The following is a 15,516-nucleotide window of genomic DNA, read 5'->3' on the forward strand; positions in this document are numbered from 1 at the left end:
TTTCAAGCCAAAGCACACAGACCACAACAGGAGCTTTATTTGCATAATCTACATGAGGTATTGCTGGAAAGAAAAAAAAGGACTTTTCTCTCATACCTGTTACTGAAATGTAAATTAGCACAAGTGCAAATCAAACAATATTCTTGGCAAATAACTTTTAGCCCCTATTTTAGTTATAGTCATCAGGGGGATAAAACCTTTTCCTAAGTCCCTCAGCTGGCGGTGTCAATGTGCCCCTCAATGGTACTGTGCCACTCTGGAAAATATGCCTTCAGGTTCCTTCCCGTCCCCTAAGGCAGCAGCAAATCCTTCTTGTCGCCTTCTTTTGGCCAAGGCAGCCAAAGATTTAAAAGTCTTTGGTTCATAGATGGCTAGATCAGCAAGCACTTTCCTGTTGAGCTCCACCTGACACTGGGAAGAAAATCAGCCTGTGTCAGCATCAGAAATGTATCTCCTTGAAGCTCAGGAGCACTCAGGCATCAACCTGAGCACCTCTGGGGGGCAGTCCTTGAGGACAGTCTGCCCTGCCAGGACACCTTATCTGTTTAGGGAGGAGGAGCAGGGAGGGAAGGAGAGGGGAGAGGAGGGAAAAGAAGGGGAGGGGAGTGGTGTATCCCATCCAAGTAGGACGCTGGAGGATAAATGTGGACAAGGAGGCGAGGGTGTCCCTGCAGGTCCATAGGACATCCAGTCCTGATGCCAGGAAACCGAGGACCGCGTTTACGGTTAACAGTCATCACGCAGACACAATCAGGACAGCTAAGTCACTTTGGAAAACAAAATCCCAATTCCCGTTTACAAACAATGAAAGAAGACACAAGCAGGGGACAAACCAGGCGTTCCCAATTCCCACAAGAGCCAAAACAAGTCAGTCATCCACCAAGTGAAGCTACAGAAAACAGGACACTGAGACCGAGGAGTGGACGGATGGTCTCCATCGTTAAATGCAGCTGGGTGGGAGAGTGGGTGCTGTTCCACGACCCAGGCAGGTCCTCTCAGTTCCCCAGCAGTAAAATGGGGATGTCACACCTCCGCTTACCCTGAGGGTCTTGGTGAAACACCAAAGACTGGGTCTGGTACAAGGCAGAAGCAGAACACCACCAACTCCCATCAACTTTTTAAGAGAAAATGTAAACACACACAGGAGCAGAGGGAACAGCATAATCACCACATAAAAGTTAACCACAATTTTGTGACACATGCTTAATCTGTCCCCCACAAAACATTTCCCCTCCTTTTTGATTGTATGTGTTTCTGCTTTATCTGCTGCTTCACCAGAACTTATTCTTGTGAAAACTCAGAAATTAAACCTCAGAGTTCAATCCAAGTTTACCTACCTTCTCCCCCTGACGGGACACAGCAGGGCTGCTGTCCTGTTACCCCGTCCCCATTTCCAATTCTACCAGCAGGACAACGGCAGAGCCAGTGCGGTCAGCCCCCGACCCCCGGGAAGGGAAGCAGTGTCAGCGTGCCAACACTGGCTGCCATGCTGCTGGACTAGCCAGCTGGACCGGCGTCCGTAGTCGCTCAGTGTCTCAACCGTACCTTAACTAGGTTGACGATGAACGCTGGGTACTTCAGGCCGTGTTCTTGGGAGGCAGCTGTAATTCGATTAATCCAGAGCTGAAACAAGAAACATTGAGATGTGACCTCCCAGCAAAGGTTCAGACTGAACTAAAAGGTTTTCCTGTAACAGTAAATAGTGTTTCCGACTCAGGCAAACAGGCCTGCAGTACAAACGGCAGCAAGCAGAGGCTGATGCTCTTCACGCAGACGCCAACTTCCTTCTACATGAGGAGGAACGTGCTATAAAGCATGACCTCCACACTCCTGGGCACTGAGAGGGACTATGAGGATGAGCAAGAGACTGCAGCACACAGCTCAGACTGGCAAGGGCCCATGTGAGTTACGACAGCCACCAAGGCGAGTGCTGCTTGAACGTGGGGACTCACGACCCACGGTGCAGGCTTCAGGAACCTGAGCAATCCTGAGCGACCAGCAGGCTCAGAAGACCTGGCTTGCAGAGAGCAGAAGGTCTGTTCCAGGTGCAGGAAAGGTCTGAACACAGCAGGGAAATGATGGCTAGTGGGTAGACAGGGAAAGGTCTGGAAGGATGAGTCAGTGATGCCCAAGCTCCTGAATGACCTGTTCAATGGGCGGAGGGGTGGTGTCAGAGGGGGACTGTCCTAAGCCATCCTTTACTCAAGCCCCCTTTCTTCCCCTACTTCAGGGACTGTCAATCTGAACGTGCATCAGAATTCCTAGAAGTTTGTTCAGAGAGGTTGCTGGGCCCCACCTCCAGTGTTTCTGCTTCGGTCGATGCGGGAGGGGGCCTGAGAATCGGCATTTCTAACGAGCCCCCACAGAGGCGGCTGCTGTCCAGGGTCCCCACCGAGCGCCTCTGCGCTCCGTACCAGCAAGCGCGCGTGGGCCAGGAGGCCCTGCTCATACCGGCTCGCACGCACTTTCGGGCTGACCAGACCCTGCTCACAACGGCTTACCGTCCTCATGTTCCTCTTCTTCAGCCTCCGGGCTTTCGTGCATTTCACAAACGCCCTCGTCACCGCTCTAACGGCCAGCCTGTAGCACCGGTTCTTCCTTCCCCGGAAGTGCTGGGTCAAGAAACGGGAAAGGAGGAGGGTCGGCGGAGCCCGCAGGCCACCGGGGCCGCGGCGCGCAGGGGGCGCGGGGCGTGCGCGGCCGACTCACCCGCGCGTGCTTCAGCACCTCCTGGACCCGCCAATAGCGGTCGGTGAGGCGGCTCCGCAGCCAGAGCTGCGCCGTGAGGAAGACCATCGCGCCCGGGCCGGCGTCTCCGCTGAACGACGCACGCGCCGCGCCGCGCGAGCGCTTCCGGGTCAGCGGCTTGCCGGAGACTTCCGGGGTTCCGCGCGTGCGCCCTGAGCGCTGCCGCCGCTCCACTCTCTTGCGCGTGCTCGTTCGAGACCGGCCCGGGAATGTGGGCGTGGAGTGGAAGGGGTGCGACAGGGGCAGTGGAGAGACACAGTTAGCGGGTCAACAAAATAGGGGACATCTGTGTTCCATGAGCGACGCAGGACGCCGCTGTTTGAACATGCATCGCATGCGGGAAATAGGACACAAAGGCCGGCGGTGCCTTCACATGAACTGACAGAATAGGCAAATCAAGCCTGCGGGGGCTGGGGAGTAGTGCCAGTGGGCACCGGTTTCCTTTCGGGGTAATGAGAAGTTCTGCAACTGGAGAGTGTCACGGTTGCATACGGTTGTGAAAGTCCTAAACGGCACTGAATTGTACCCTTTAAAATGCTTATATTGGTAAATTTTATATTATGGGTATTTTACAACAAACACAGAAATGAAGTGTGCAGTTTCTTTGTAATTTTTTATTTGGATATAATTTTAAATTGCAGAAAACTTGGAAGACTAAGTTCAAGGAATTCCCCAATATGCTTTACCCAAATACATCAACGGTTTACATTTTGCTCCATTTTTTAATCCTTCTCTCTATGGAGTTTTTCTGGACCGTTTGAAATGTTGGAGACATCTAAATACTGAACTGTGTATTTCCTAAGAACAGGACATTCTGTCAGAACCCATAGTACACTGATTAAAGTCAGAAAATTTAACATTAAAGCAAGACTGCTGTCTAGCCTGTGTTGGCGTAGAATGATCACTGGTCATTTGCAGAATGTGAAGGTTTCACAAGACTCAGAAAAGTAAGACAGTAAGGAAACTTTTGGTAAATGTCAGAGGGAGAGAATGCCCGTGACAGTGTCTAAAGATAGCTGCTGCAGGTAGTAGTAAGGAGAGAGAACACCGGCAGAGGAGTTGCCAGGGGCAGAGTCTAAAGTAGACAGCTGCCACGGGTTTCTGTTTAGCGGGGGTTTTATATTTTTCTAAGCAGGATGCCAGGGGCTAGTCATCTTGCAGTTGTTTACCATTGTGGCTGGCCCCTTCTGAGAAATATTGTTGCAGTTGGCTTCCTCTGTAAATTGTCCTGGTGTTTGTTAGTCTGCAGGTGTAGTGCTGGCCGGGGATTCAGAGCTAAGTGGTTAACCTTTAAACCTATTCTTATTAGCTCCCAGACTCATTCTTATTAATACTTTAAGAGATTTTTTATTGGGGAAGGGGAATAAGACTTTATTGGGGAACAGTGTGTACTTCCAGGACTTTTTCCAAGTCAAGTTGTTCTTTCAATCTTAGTTGTGGAGGGCGCAGCTCAGCAAAGGAAGAAGAGGAATTGGGCAGGGAGGGTCTCAGATGGGATGGCTAAACCAATAATTCTGGAGCAAAGACCGCCTATCAGAGAAGTGTGGTGTTGGGTGGGCCTGGCCAGGCCCCAGTACCTTTGCTGTGCTGGACCAATGTCTGGGGCTGCCAGAAAAGAATGCAGAAATGCTGCAGCAGACTTGAAGCTAAATGACAAGCGGATATTGAGTAGCTATCTGAGCAGCGCCCACCTGTCCGTGGCACCACACTTTGAGATAAGTGTGCTTTTCCTCATCCAATCTGGACTCATTCATTTGAGCATCCTTTGTTGACTCTAACTCCATCATTCTTTCTGTATTTGTTGGCATTCTACTTAGAGAAGAGCTTCCCTTTTGTGGGGTGGAGGGTGGTGCAGTCTTTAACAGCGTTAGAAGAGTGCACTGAGGATGACGTTTGAGTCAAGAAGGAAGCGACTGACCAAGCCAGGCACACACCTGAGGGAAGAGTATGCCCAGCAGAGGGATCAGCGAGTGCAGAGGCCTGAGGCACTAGCCACCTGGTGTAATCAAGAACGGCGAAAATGCCACCGTGATGGGAGTGGAGCGAGTGAGGGTCCCAGGGTCAGGGCCCTGGATCTCAGCATGTTGGAGGCCAGAGTGGGAAGTTGGTGAGGATGTGTAGGGCCCTGAAGGTCGTGCAAGGATGTCGACGTTCCAGTGACCATCGCTGCATGCGGCCTTGCCCACAGCATGGCAGTTTTAGGGCAGTCAGACTGACCTGGTGGCTAGAGGACAAGGCACTGTGGAAGCGTGTCGCTTTCTTGGCCCATCGTGGAAAGTCACACAGCATTGCTTTGACAGTATGCTGGTGGCCAAATAGTCACAAAAGTCAATTCAGTGTCAGAGCGGAGACACAGACTGCAGCCCTGTATGGGAGGAACACGAAGAAGCTCACAGACGGTGAACTCACTAGGGCCTCTGTGAACAAGTCTATACACGTTTGGTTCTTGCTCCATGAGAGGGAGCCATTGGGGGGATTCTGAGCAGCACAGTAGTGTCATCCAACTTATTAAATAAGATAGCAGCTACTGTTTTGAGAGCGGACCGTAGGGATGCAAGGGTTCGAGCAGGAAGACCAGTGAGACTGGTGGCAACACTCAGGCCAAGCTGGTGGTGGCTTGGACCGTAGCAGATGCAGTGGGGGGTGAGAGGCGGCAGAGCTCTGGGTGTGCACTGAAGGGAGAGCCCGCAGGCTGTGCCAGCTGGCTGGGTGTAGGTCCATTCTGTAGCTTAAAAACCATCCTTCCTCTGAGGATCACAAAAATGTCCCCCCCCAGCCCCCTTCTTTCTCCCATTCTCATCCCAGTGCATCTGCTCTCCCCATCGTAATGGGAGGTCCACCACCTACCCTTCACCTCGGGCACACACCTCCCTAGGAGTCACTGTTATTTCTCCCTTTCCCCTGGTCCCCATGTCCAGCCCATCAGTGAATCCAGAGGGCTCTAGGCACAGACTCATCCCAATGCTGTCTGCTTCTCCCACCTCCACTGCTACGGCCACCATCTCACTGGTGTCTCCGTGTTCCCTTTCCCAGGTCCAGTCCGCTCTGCAGTTGGTGGGCTCCATAAGTCCAACAGGCTGTCCCATTGCCCCGGGCAGAATTTGGCATGACAATTCTCTTTTGAAAGGTGAAATCTGTCCTGTAAAGCTGTTATTTCAGAAAAACTATACTTTTAAATTGAAAAATGGCAATGGTTTTCTACGAAGATACAGAGATGGGCAGTCAGACAACGGTTCCTGATTCGATTGTACCACGGGGTTTTTCATTTATGGACACAGCTGAGTGACGACAGGGAGAGACTGATGCCATTGGAAGAAGATTTTTACATTTGACATTTCCCGAGGGGAGGGGCACACCAGGCCCCACAGGGCCACAGAGGGACCAGTGTCAGCAAGGAGGCAGGAGCGAGGAGGGCAAAGCTCAGGACAGAGCCTTATTGGGGTTCTGGCAGGAAAGACAAGGCAGGGCAGGGGGACCACTGAGGACTGGCTAGTTCAGTAATCCCAGCAGGCCTTGCTGTATAGGCCTGTCTGGCTGTCTGGTTGCTGGCCTGGTGATTCAGCTGGGTGTGTGAGAGCAGGCTCAGAGTGTAGGCTCTGGAGCTAGGGGACATGTGAATAACTGTGGCCACTAGTTTGGCCCTGTAACTAATGGGTTCAAACAGATAAGTACTGAATCTAAGAAAACACAGAACACCGCCATGTACAGAAACAGTAGCTAAGGGTGACACCTCCATGGTGTACAAATGAGAGACCATCAGGTTTTGGTTAAATCTGTGGCCACAACTCAGTCAGTAGAGTGCAGGGCTGAGGTGCCCCTGGGAATCTGTGGGGCCTCCCCAGATCTGGCCATAGGCCCATTACTGGGCCTCAAGCCATTTGCCCCCTTCTCCTCCAGGAAGCTCTCAGCTGTTCTCCCCTCCACCCAGGCAGGTGGCCTCAGTCCAGAAGAGAGGAGCCTGGCACACTCCCAAAGTTGTGAGAGCCAGGAGCCACCTGTCCTGCTCTGGCCCTGCCAACTCAGCCCTGGGGCTGGTATCCCTAGCAGTCCTTCCGCTCTCCGCAAAGGGCAGGCAGTGCCTGGGGCAGGCCCCCCTCGGGCACCAGGTCCTGGGCCACCTCACCCCACGGCATTATCTGGGTGTGGCTGGCCCCTCTGCTCAGCAAAAGCTCTACCGTGGGGCCGTGGCCACGCTCCCTGGCGACGTGCAGTGGTGTCTTGTGGAGCCACCCAGCCGCGTTGACCTGCGCACCCCTGTCCAGGAGGTGGCTGGCAACGTCCACGTGGCCTCCCCGGGCAGCGTGGTGCAGGGGTGTTAGGCCCAATGAGTCTCCAGCATCCACCTCAGCTCCCCAGGCTGCCAGTAACTGGACAGCAAGCAGGTGTCCAGCAGCGGCAGCCCTGTGGAGTGCAGAGCGGCTATGCCTGTCCTTGAGGCTTGGGTCTGCCCCATGGTCCAGCAGCACCTCCATATCCTGGAAGAGGGGGGGACAAGGCAGAGACCAGCCCTGGCCCAGGTTGGTGAAGGGCTGGGGCCACCTGGCCATTTGCCTGACCCAGACCTCATCAGGCCTGTGTCACCTAACAGCCTCTTTCTCCACACTGCTTCCCCATTTGGTAAATGAGCCAGCATCTATGGCAGCCTGGAGTGGCTCTGCTTAGAGACTTCCATTTCTCCCGCTAATCGGCCTCAGATCAAATCCAAGATTTGCAGCCGCTTGCTATCCCTTTCCCCTGTCTGGAGGCTGGCTGGGCTCAAGCACACGCCTGGTGCTCAGTAAATACTTGTTGCTACCGACCACCAAAATAAAGTCCGGAATGCCAGGCTTCTTCCCCAGGCTTCCGAGAGCGGTAAAGAAAGGGTCTGGGCTGCACTGAGGCCCCTGTCGGTCGGCCCCACCCCGTGTCATCCAGCTTTGGGCGGACAGTGCAGGCTCCTCCACAGCTTGCCCGAGGCTGGGGTGGGACCGTGCAGCCCCGGGAGCGAGGACCGTCCCCTCCACCCACCCGGTCACTTCGGGGCTTGGCCCGGACGTACCTGCCGGCGGCCCAAACCCGCAGCGACGCCGAGCGCGGTGGCCCCCGCGCCGTCCCGGGCGTCCGCCCGCGCGCCGCACGCCAGGAGGAGACACAGCGCCGCCGAGCGCCCGGCCGCGGCCGCCACGAGCAGGGCTCCGTCCAGGTCCGCGCAGCCGCCCGCCGCTAGCAGCTCGAGCACCGGCAGCCGGCCGCCCACGGCCGCCCAGTGCGCCGCCGTCCATCCACGGACGTCCGCCACCGCGGGGCCGGGGCCCGGCGTGCTCAGCAGGCGCCCGGCCAACAGCGTGCGACCCAGCGCGGCTGCCCAGTGCAGCGGCGTGAGGCCGTCCCCGGTGCGCGCCCCGGCGGGGGCTCCGCGCAGCAGCAACAGCTCCGCCACCTGCGAGTGGCCCTGCCAGGCGGCCTCGTGCAGCGGCGTGCGCCCCGCGTGGTCGGCGGCCCCCACCGGGGCCCCGCGCTGTAGCAGGAGCCGCACCAGGGGTACGTGGCCGCGCAGCACGGCCAGGTGGAGCGGGGTCCTACCCGCGTGGTCCCTGCCGGGGGTGACGGTTGTGTGGGCGAGGGTGGGGCGCCCCGAGGATGAGACCCCCGTCCTGCCCGCGGGTGAGGAGGGCCCTGCCCCCCTGCTCAGTGAACCGACCCCTGACACCTCCACTTTGGTAAAGAGACCCCGTGCTGCCCTGGGGCTCACCTCTCCTCCACACTGGCCCCTTGCCGCAGCATCTGTGTTGTGAGGCCCAGGTGACCCCTCCACACGGCCTGCAGCAGGCGTCCCCAGGCCCGTGGGGCACCCGGCCCCTCTGTCGCTGCTCCCAGGGTCTCCTCAGAGCCCAGCTCCATCCACCTGAGTTCCTCCTCCGCCCCTGCCTCTGTTGGGTGCTGCTTCTCTGGTTCTGAGCTCCCAGAGTTCATCTGAGAAGAGCAGGAATCCTGCATGGATGCTGGAGGCCCCTGGCCAACATGGAGGCCCCCCATCTCCCCAAGGGGAACCAGGTCACCACTGAGGCTTGACTCTCAGTTACCCCCAGAGGGACCCCGCCCGGGGACTCTGTCCTCTGGCCGGGGGTCCTCCCCATGCTAACCCTGACCCAGCCAGAGCCAGGAGGCCCTCTCTAGAAACTCCTTGAAGGTGTGGAGGTGGAGGTGGAGGTGTCTGCTCCTGCAGGGCTGGAAGGCTGGAGCTGCAGCTGACTGTGTTTGTGGGTTTTGGTGGGGGGGGGGGGAAGGTGGGGGAGGGGTGGAGCAGAGCTGCCCACTGCTGCCTCCTGGGCCAGGATAAGGGCCACTTCCCCACACTGTTTACCCGGCAACTCAAGGAGACACACTGCGTGGGGGCCACAGCCCCTGCCCCACTGGTCCTCCTGCCAACTGCCAGGGCCAAGGCTTGGCCTCCCTCCAGGGAGACACAGCAAGACAAGCAGGAGCATGCCTGTGGGCCACGGCACCTCCAAGGAGCACAGCCTCTGATGTGCCTCGACTTGCCCCCAGGCACCACATGCCTTCCCATGGGTTCCTTCCTCAGGCACCACCCCTCACCCCACTCCTGTTCCTGCTAAGACCATCTCTGGGCTGTAGCCTGGCCTCTGGCCTGATTCCAGGCTGGGAGGTAAACAGGATGAGGCAGGACCCTTCCCTCCCAAGCCAAGCAACCTGGGTAAGGGGGTTGGGGGTAGAAAGCCCCTGAGAGGTTGAGGCAAGTCAGCTGAGCCTGTGATGGGACAGAGCCCTGAACTACATCCAGAAGTGGTGACACAGGAAGGGGGCTGAGCCAGGCTGGCAGGATGGGTCACCTTTATTGTGGGGCCCTGGGGCAGGGCGGCGGGGTGGGGGGCTGGCCCTGCCTTCCCATCCCCCAATCCCTGGGAAAGACCACCTGTCCAGAGCCCTGACAGGAGGAAGTGTCCATTCTTACAGCCTGGCCCCTCCAGCTGCCTCTTGTGTCTGACTGTCCACCCGGAAGCAGTGCAGCTTTGAGGCTGTTGCTCCCACCCCCAGGGTTGCCAGGGATGAGGTGTCCTGAGGGTCCTGCCCTGTCCTCCCTCCAGGGGCAACAGAGCCTTGTCCCTTCCCCCATCTCCCTAGAGAGCAGCCCTTCCAGGTGCCATGTCCAAAGAGTGTGTCTCCAAGCAAGACACCCAGGGGCCCCATCCCACCACCAAGCCACAGGGGCCCTAGCCCATAAGCCTCTGTGCTCAAATGTTACTGTGCTCAGATGTCACCTCCCCAGAGGGGCCCTCCAGCCTGACCACCAATCTGAAGCAGCCTTGTCCGTGACCCTGTTTTCTTTTTTTTCTTAGCACTGATCCCTCCATGAAAGCATCTATTTTTTTTTTTTTTTAATGTCTGCCTTCCTCTTCTAAAATGAAAGCTCCATGAGGGCACGTCACATAGGCTGGCAGCTTTGGCCAGTAAAGAAGCAAGCACTTGGGGTGGGTTCAGACACATGACTGCTCAAGTAGCCGGAAAAAACAAGGGCGGCAAAGATGTCAGCTTTGTGTCCCCTGTCCCACAGGATGACACCGAAAAGAATGGGCCAGATAATAGGCAGCAGGAGGGGCCCTGTGGTTGAGGGTCCTTGTGGGGCTGCAGCTGTGCCCTGGGGCCGGTGGGAAGTCCCCTGGGCCATCAGAGCTAGGGGAGCCCAGGAAGGACTCCTGACAGCCTTCCAGGAGGCAGAGGAAGTGGGAGCCGGCCATGTGCCTGTCTTCCCGCGTTTGCTCTGGCCTAGGACGCTACAGCTCGCTCCGTGGCCTCTGTGAATTCGTGCAAGGCTGTCAGGACCCCAGCACAGCCACCCCTGCATGGCAAGGCCTCTTTAGGCCTCACTCACTGAGTCCTCAGAGCCTACAGCAGCAGCACACAGTGGGAGCTCAAGGAGTGTTAAATGAGTCACCTGAAGAGGGGCTGGGGCTTAGGAGATAAGACCTGCATCCTTGCTGCATCTGAACTCTCTACCCAAACATTACTATTTGCAACATTTTTTACCCCAAATTCACTGTCTGAAATAAGCAGCTACTGTGAGATCTTGGCATATGTGTGTGAGTGAAAACGGTTGAATTGTGTGTGTCGGGCCACAGGGCGTGGCACGAGCTGCCTGGAGCCTCAGCCGTTGTCCTGACCAGGCCTGTGTCAGGCTTATGTGCACTGTCGCTGTCATCGTCCCCCATTTGTACGTGTCTGAAGGGACTTGGTGAGCCTGGGAGGCCTGGACTATATTGGAAGAAAAGTCGGAGGGGATAAGGGAAGTGTGGAGAAAGTGTGAGGGGAAGTGTTGGTATCTGACGCCACGTGGCCTTCTTTATTCAGCTCCCAGACAACCTACTGGTGAACGTACGTGTCAACTCGTCATGTCAGTGGTGTCTAAATGCTGTATGTTATACTAGGAAACCCTGGGGGTCTGGCCAGTGTGAAGAGTGGGGGGAATTAGTTGGGGTTTTAGAGGAGTGGGGAATGCTTTGTTCCCCCACTTGAAATAATAATACTTGCTCCCACTGTTTTCAGGATGGATTAGATTCTGACACAAAGAATGCCTGTCATAGTAGTTGCTGTTACTGAGTTCTACCTACTGTGTGCCGGGTCTCATACAAAGTGTTTCACATGCATTGCCCACATGCCCTCCCAACAGCCCTAGGATGTAAGCACCCGGCATCTTCCCTGTTCTACTGAGGCCCAGAAGGACCAGGTTTCGGATGAGGGGACCAGCAGGGACTAGGGCTGGCAAGTGGGGTGGGTGGTGATCTCTATGTGGCAGCTACTGATGGGGCAGTTGTAAGAGTCAAGACCTATGAAATGAAGTTGTTGTGTCGGGGAGCAGCAAGGGGGGGGAGGGCGGGACCGGGAGGGAGGAGGGCCCCAGTGCCAGGCCTTAGGGACAGCTGACCAGAGCACACAGAGCTGACTAGGGAGACTGGCCAGGGCCGGAGCTGTAGTCGCCTGGCAGAGAGAGGCCAAGCCTGGCAGTGGGGGAAACTGAGGCAGGGGTGTCGCCCTGGAGACTGATGGTCAGGGCTGGACCTACTTGGGCCAGGGTCCTGCCCTCCAGCTGGGTCCATTATCTACTTGCTGGGGTCTGAGTAGGGGTCTGACCTAGGGACCCAGGGCAGACTCGGGGGGGGCCCTGCTCCTGCCATCTGACTACGGCTGTGAGCCTACCAGGCCCATCACCCAAGAGAGCATGAGTGAGCAGGAGAGGGAGACAGAGGAGGATGAGGGAGGGACCATTTCAGACACAGCACCCATGCTGCCCCGAAGGCTTCCTGACCTCCAGGCGTCAGTCCTGATGTCTCCAGGGTGGGCAGGCCTGGCTGCCCAAGGCCTTGGGACCCTGCAGCTGCCCAGTCAGATTCTGGCCGGACTCCTGCTCCACCTGCTGCTGCCTGCAACCGTGTTCCTGCTGGTGCTGCTGCCGGCAGCTGCCATCGTCTATTTGGGGTTCCTGTGCCACTCGAGGGTGAGCTGAGCCCTCCATGGGCAGGGGCACTGGCTGGGGTCCCCGGGGAGTGGGGTCCTGTGGGGGTTCAGGGTCCTGGGCCTGACGGTGAATCTGCCCCCTTCTGACATGGCCCCTTGGTCCTCAGAGACATGTATGCCCCTCCCTGGAGAGCCCTTCTTCTGCCAACCCCTCCCCCACCCAGCTGCAGTAAAAGAAGGGCTTTTGTTTGCTGCTGGAGGGGACAGCTCTCTCTCTCCTCCCTTGAGGCCTCCCAGCCTTGTACCAGGCAGGGGCCACCAGGGCCTGGACAGCTGGGCAGGGTGGGAAGAGGAGGGGGTTCCAGGAAGAGAGGGTGTGTGCGTTTATCAGATTTCACCAGTCCACAGCCCCTCTTCACCCCTAATCCCCCACCCCCCATAAACACACACAGCCTGTGGCAGACCCTTCTAGCCCTGGGCTGGGTTTCCCCAGATGGAGTGGGTTGTGGCTTGGTCTGGGGCAGGGAGGGTATAGGCAGATGGGCGCCCATGTCCCCTTTCTGTAGGCATAAGGCAGGGGAGGGGGACCCAAAACTAGGCTGAAGAGAAGGTGACATCAACTGGTGACACCCACGGATTGGGGTGGAAGGTCAGCTCTCAGCATAGGGAAGGGCCATGGGAGAGTAGTGTATTGGGGGGAGGAGGAAATGGGGGTCGGGCAACGGGGAAGGGTGGGAATTTTAAACCTCCCCTTAAGGGACTCCTACTCTGGCTATTTACTGTTTGGGTCCCCATCTCCCATCCTAGGCTCAGAAATTCCAGACCCACAACAGCGCGCGCGGGGGGGGGGGGGGGGGGGGGGGACAGCCTCCTGACTCCGCCGGACCTCAGGCCCCACCCCTCCAGAAGTTACCTCCCGCTGTGACCCAGTCCACCTTCTCCCAGGCTCCGCCTGACCACCCACCTGGCCTCACCCTGTCCTTCAGTCCACCTGCTGCCTGGTTCCGCCCCGCCCAGGTCACTGCCCTCTTAACAGCCCGCCCTGCCCCCAGGTTCACCCGGCGCCCCACCCCGCGTGCCGCGCGCTGCTCTCGGACCGCAGCTCCACGACGCTCATCGTGTTGGGCTTCCTCTCGCTGCCTCCACTGCTGGTACTCGCTTCGGCCACCCGCGCCCGCCTGGCCCGATGCCTCCGCCCGCTGCTGCCTCTCCCCACTTGGACACCCGTACCCCGCCGCCACCCCGACGGGGAGGAGCAGCTCTGCTCCTGTTTGTGACCCCCAGCGGCCCTCCAAAGGACCCGAGACCTCCAAATACAGGAAGGCCCCCGAATTTCCCTCGTGACCCCCATAAGGTGGCCCCACCGGCGAGCTTGGGGTCTGCGTCCAGGTCCGGCGGGAATACCGTGTGCGTGCCTCGGGGCTCGTGCGTAGTGCTCGGAATGACCACGAGATGGCACCGGACTCTCCCGGACCAGGGTTGGCCCTTCCCCACCCCCGCTGGCACCCCTGCTGCTGAGTGGCTGGGAAGCCCCTAGAAAGAGAAATGGCTCTCAGAGAAGGGGCATGTGGCCAGGCTCCGAAAGGTGGCCTTCTTGGCTTCTGCCACTGCGGCTGCCCTGAGCTCCGGCTCCCACACAAAGAGCCGCCCCTGTGGGCCCCATGTCTGGTCAGTCAGCCGGCCTCCAGAGAGTTCAGAAGTGGTGAGACTTCCACACTCCACCAGAGCAGGCATCTCTAGAAGCTCAGTGGTGGCCAGCAGACTCAGGGCTTGCAGGGCTCACCAGAGTAAGGGCTCAGTGTGTTGTCTCTGGATAATTTTAAGGTCTCTTTTCTTTCGCGTTCTGAGCTTTCTCGTTGTGGATATGTTCTTAATTCTCCATTTGGTCTATGTGGTGTTTCCCGTTCCTAGGAATTCATATATTTCATCAGTGCTGGAGAAGTCTCAGCCATTATCTCTTAAATTCTGCCTCTCATTCTTTGTATGGATGCTTTCTTGGGGAACACCTGTTAAAGGAATGCTTCACCTTTTTCTTTTAACTCCATGTCAGCTCATCTGTCGTATTTTCCATCTCCTTGTGTCTCTGCTGCATTCTGGACACTTCCTTCATCTCCCTCTTCCAGGTCACTACTCATCTGCTGATTAACTCATGCATTTAATTATAAATTATTATAGTATACTTAAAACTTATACTTGCTTCTTTTTCAAATCTGAGCATTTTTGATGGTCACTTGGTGGCATGCTCGGTTTTTGGATTCCAGCTTCAATTTCTTGAACAATTCACAGCATTTTTTTTATATTCTGTGCCTAACAATTCCAACGTCTTAGTCTTTGGGTGTCTATGTTTGTTGTGTTGTTTCTGCTGATTCTCACTAATAGCATGTTGTTTCTTTGAATGATTGCTAATTTTTGATTGCCAGACCACACATGTGAAAATCCTGAGGCTGTGAGTTACCGCCAGCCTGTCCCCCATTAGGTCCTGCCCTGGGAGTCCCTGTGCAGTGGCCACCCGGGGGTCCCTGACTGCGGTGTGGCTCCCAGCTCTGTGTCCAGGAAACCGCTGCTTTCCTATCTGCTTTCTTGCGTCATCTTCATTTCTGCTCACTCTTCTGCTTATTTATCTACTTTCAGTGTTTAATTTGGGGGGGAAGGGGCTTGGAGATATTTGCTTCCTTATAACCTGGCGGTGTATTAAAATGTGTACTGCTTATAATTGGTCCAGAGTCTAGTGGTAGCTACAAGGCCTTGTAAAGGATCTAGCTCTCAGGACTCCGCCTGGGACCCACCGGGTCCGGGCTCAGATGTGCCTGAAGGTCAGGGTTCAGGGTTCAGGGTAGGACCAAGGTCAGGGCTCACTCCGTGGCCTTGAGCAGAGCCCGGTGTGTGGCTGGCTCAGGCCCAGCAGGCATGCTCCGGGTTTTCCAATCGACTGTGCCCAGCTCTGATGCCATTCCCAGTCAGACAGGCCTGGCCAGCCACCCAGCTGCCAAGGATAGCTCCCCTGATCCAAGGCCGCCTTCCTTCCCTCCTGCCCAGTGCTGGAGGATCAGGACTCTCCTGAGGATCCTTCTGGCCCGGAGTCATCAAAACAACAGCTGGGCCTGGTGGGGGCGGGGAGCCGAGGTGGGTCGCTCAGCTGCCCCGCCCGGGGTTCCTATGTGTTGTGCAGCATCCCTGGCCGCCTGGAGGCCCCAGGGAAGTCCTGCCTCAGCCTCAGCTCTGCCCCACCCGCTCACAAAAGGAACACCTGTGGGCGGCTGTGGGAGGCTCACAGGAGGGGCCTAGGGGTCTGCATTGAGAGAGCCAGCTGTCAGGGAA

The 15,516-nt window shown here is 57.0% G+C and overlaps 3 protein-coding genes across 8 annotated transcripts; 1 reads left to right on the plus strand and 2 right to left on the minus strand.

Moving 5' to 3' along the window:
* On the minus strand, positions 1 to 2,870 carry MRPL20 (mitochondrial ribosomal protein L20). The gene is made up of 4 exons (XM_033113504.1): positions 2,710 to 2,870; positions 2,502 to 2,612; positions 1,546 to 1,623; positions 1 to 411 (listed from the first exon to the last, which is right to left on the minus strand). Exons 1-4 carry the CDS (start codon positions 2,794 to 2,796, stop codon positions 238 to 240), a joined length of 450 nt encoding a protein of 149 aa, XP_032969395.1. The 5' UTR covers positions 2,797 to 2,870; the 3' UTR covers positions 1 to 237.
* Positions 2,871 to 2,994: 124 nt separating this feature from the next.
* On the minus strand, positions 2,995 to 8,976 carry ANKRD65 (ankyrin repeat domain 65). Of its 6 annotated transcripts, none has more exons than XR_004423795.1 (4): positions 8,480 to 8,969; positions 7,787 to 8,321; positions 5,730 to 7,223; positions 2,995 to 5,113 (listed from the first exon to the last, which is right to left on the minus strand). XR_004423795.1 is itself a non-coding variant. In XM_033113498.1 (4 exons), exons 2-4 carry the CDS (start codon positions 8,698 to 8,700, stop codon positions 6,789 to 6,791), a joined length of 1,191 nt encoding a protein of 396 aa, XP_032969389.1. In that variant the 5' UTR covers positions 8,871 to 8,976; the 3' UTR covers positions 2,995 to 6,788. The 6 variants fall into 6 exon arrangements, 3 of the variants coding, with proteins under 3 accessions (XP_032969389.1, XP_032969390.1, XP_032969388.1); XR_004423794.1 differs by having other exon boundaries at positions 5,698 to 7,223; XR_004423796.1 differs by having other exon boundaries at positions 2,995 to 4,682; positions 4,966 to 7,223.
* A 2,687-nt stretch (positions 8,977 to 11,663) lies between these two features.
* On the plus strand, positions 11,664 to 14,890 carry TMEM88B (transmembrane protein 88B). Its single transcript, XM_033114883.1, has 2 exons — positions 11,664 to 12,238; positions 13,251 to 14,890. Exons 1-2 carry the CDS (start codon positions 11,963 to 11,965, stop codon positions 13,473 to 13,475), a joined length of 501 nt encoding a protein of 166 aa, XP_032970774.1. The 5' UTR covers positions 11,664 to 11,962; the 3' UTR covers positions 13,476 to 14,890.
* The last annotated feature ends 626 nt before the right edge of the window (positions 14,891 to 15,516 follow it).

Source organism: Rhinolophus ferrumequinum, chromosome 9, assembly GCF_004115265.2.
Source record: "Rhinolophus ferrumequinum isolate MPI-CBG mRhiFer1 chromosome 9, mRhiFer1_v1.p, whole genome shotgun sequence".
NCBI lineage: Eukaryota > Metazoa > Chordata > Mammalia > Chiroptera > Rhinolophidae > Rhinolophus > Rhinolophus ferrumequinum.

What these genes read in the sequence shown, in the direction of transcription:
- TMEM88B (XM_033114883.1), top strand. Translation starts at nt 11,963, where the DNA reads ATGAGTGAGCAGGAGAGGGAGACAGAGGAGGATGAGGGAGGGACCATT. An exon ending in GGTTCCTGTGCCACTCGAGG is followed by an intron (nt 12,239 to 13,250) that starts GTGAGCTGAGCC and finishes CCCTGCCCCCAG; the next exon opens with GTTCACCCGGCGCCCCACCC.
- ANKRD65 (XM_033113497.1), bottom strand. Translation starts at nt 8,763, where the DNA reads ATGGGGGGCCTCCATGTTGGCCAGGGGCCTCCAGCATCCATGCAGGAT. An exon ending in GGGGCCAGTGTGGAGGAGAG is followed by an intron (nt 8,322 to 8,479) that starts GTGAGCCCCAGG and finishes CACCCCCGGCAG; the next exon opens with GGACCACGCGGGTAGGACCC. An exon ending in CGGGTTTGGGCCGCCGGCAG is followed by an intron (nt 7,224 to 7,786) that starts GTACGTCCGGGC and finishes CCCCTCTTCCAG; the next exon opens with GATATGGAGGTGCTGCTGGA.
- MRPL20 (XM_033113504.1), bottom strand. Translation starts at nt 2,796, where the DNA reads ATGGTCTTCCTCACGGCGCAGCTCTGGCTGCGGAGCCGCCTCACCGAC. An exon ending in AGAAGAGGAACATGAGGACG is followed by an intron (nt 1,624 to 2,501) that starts GTAAGCCGTTGT and finishes TTCTTGTTTCAG; the next exon opens with CTCTGGATTAATCGAATTAC. An exon ending in TCATCGTCAACCTAGTTAAG is followed by an intron (nt 412 to 1,545) that starts GTACGGTTGAGA and finishes TTTTCTTCCCAG; the next exon opens with TGTCAGGTGGAGCTCAACAG.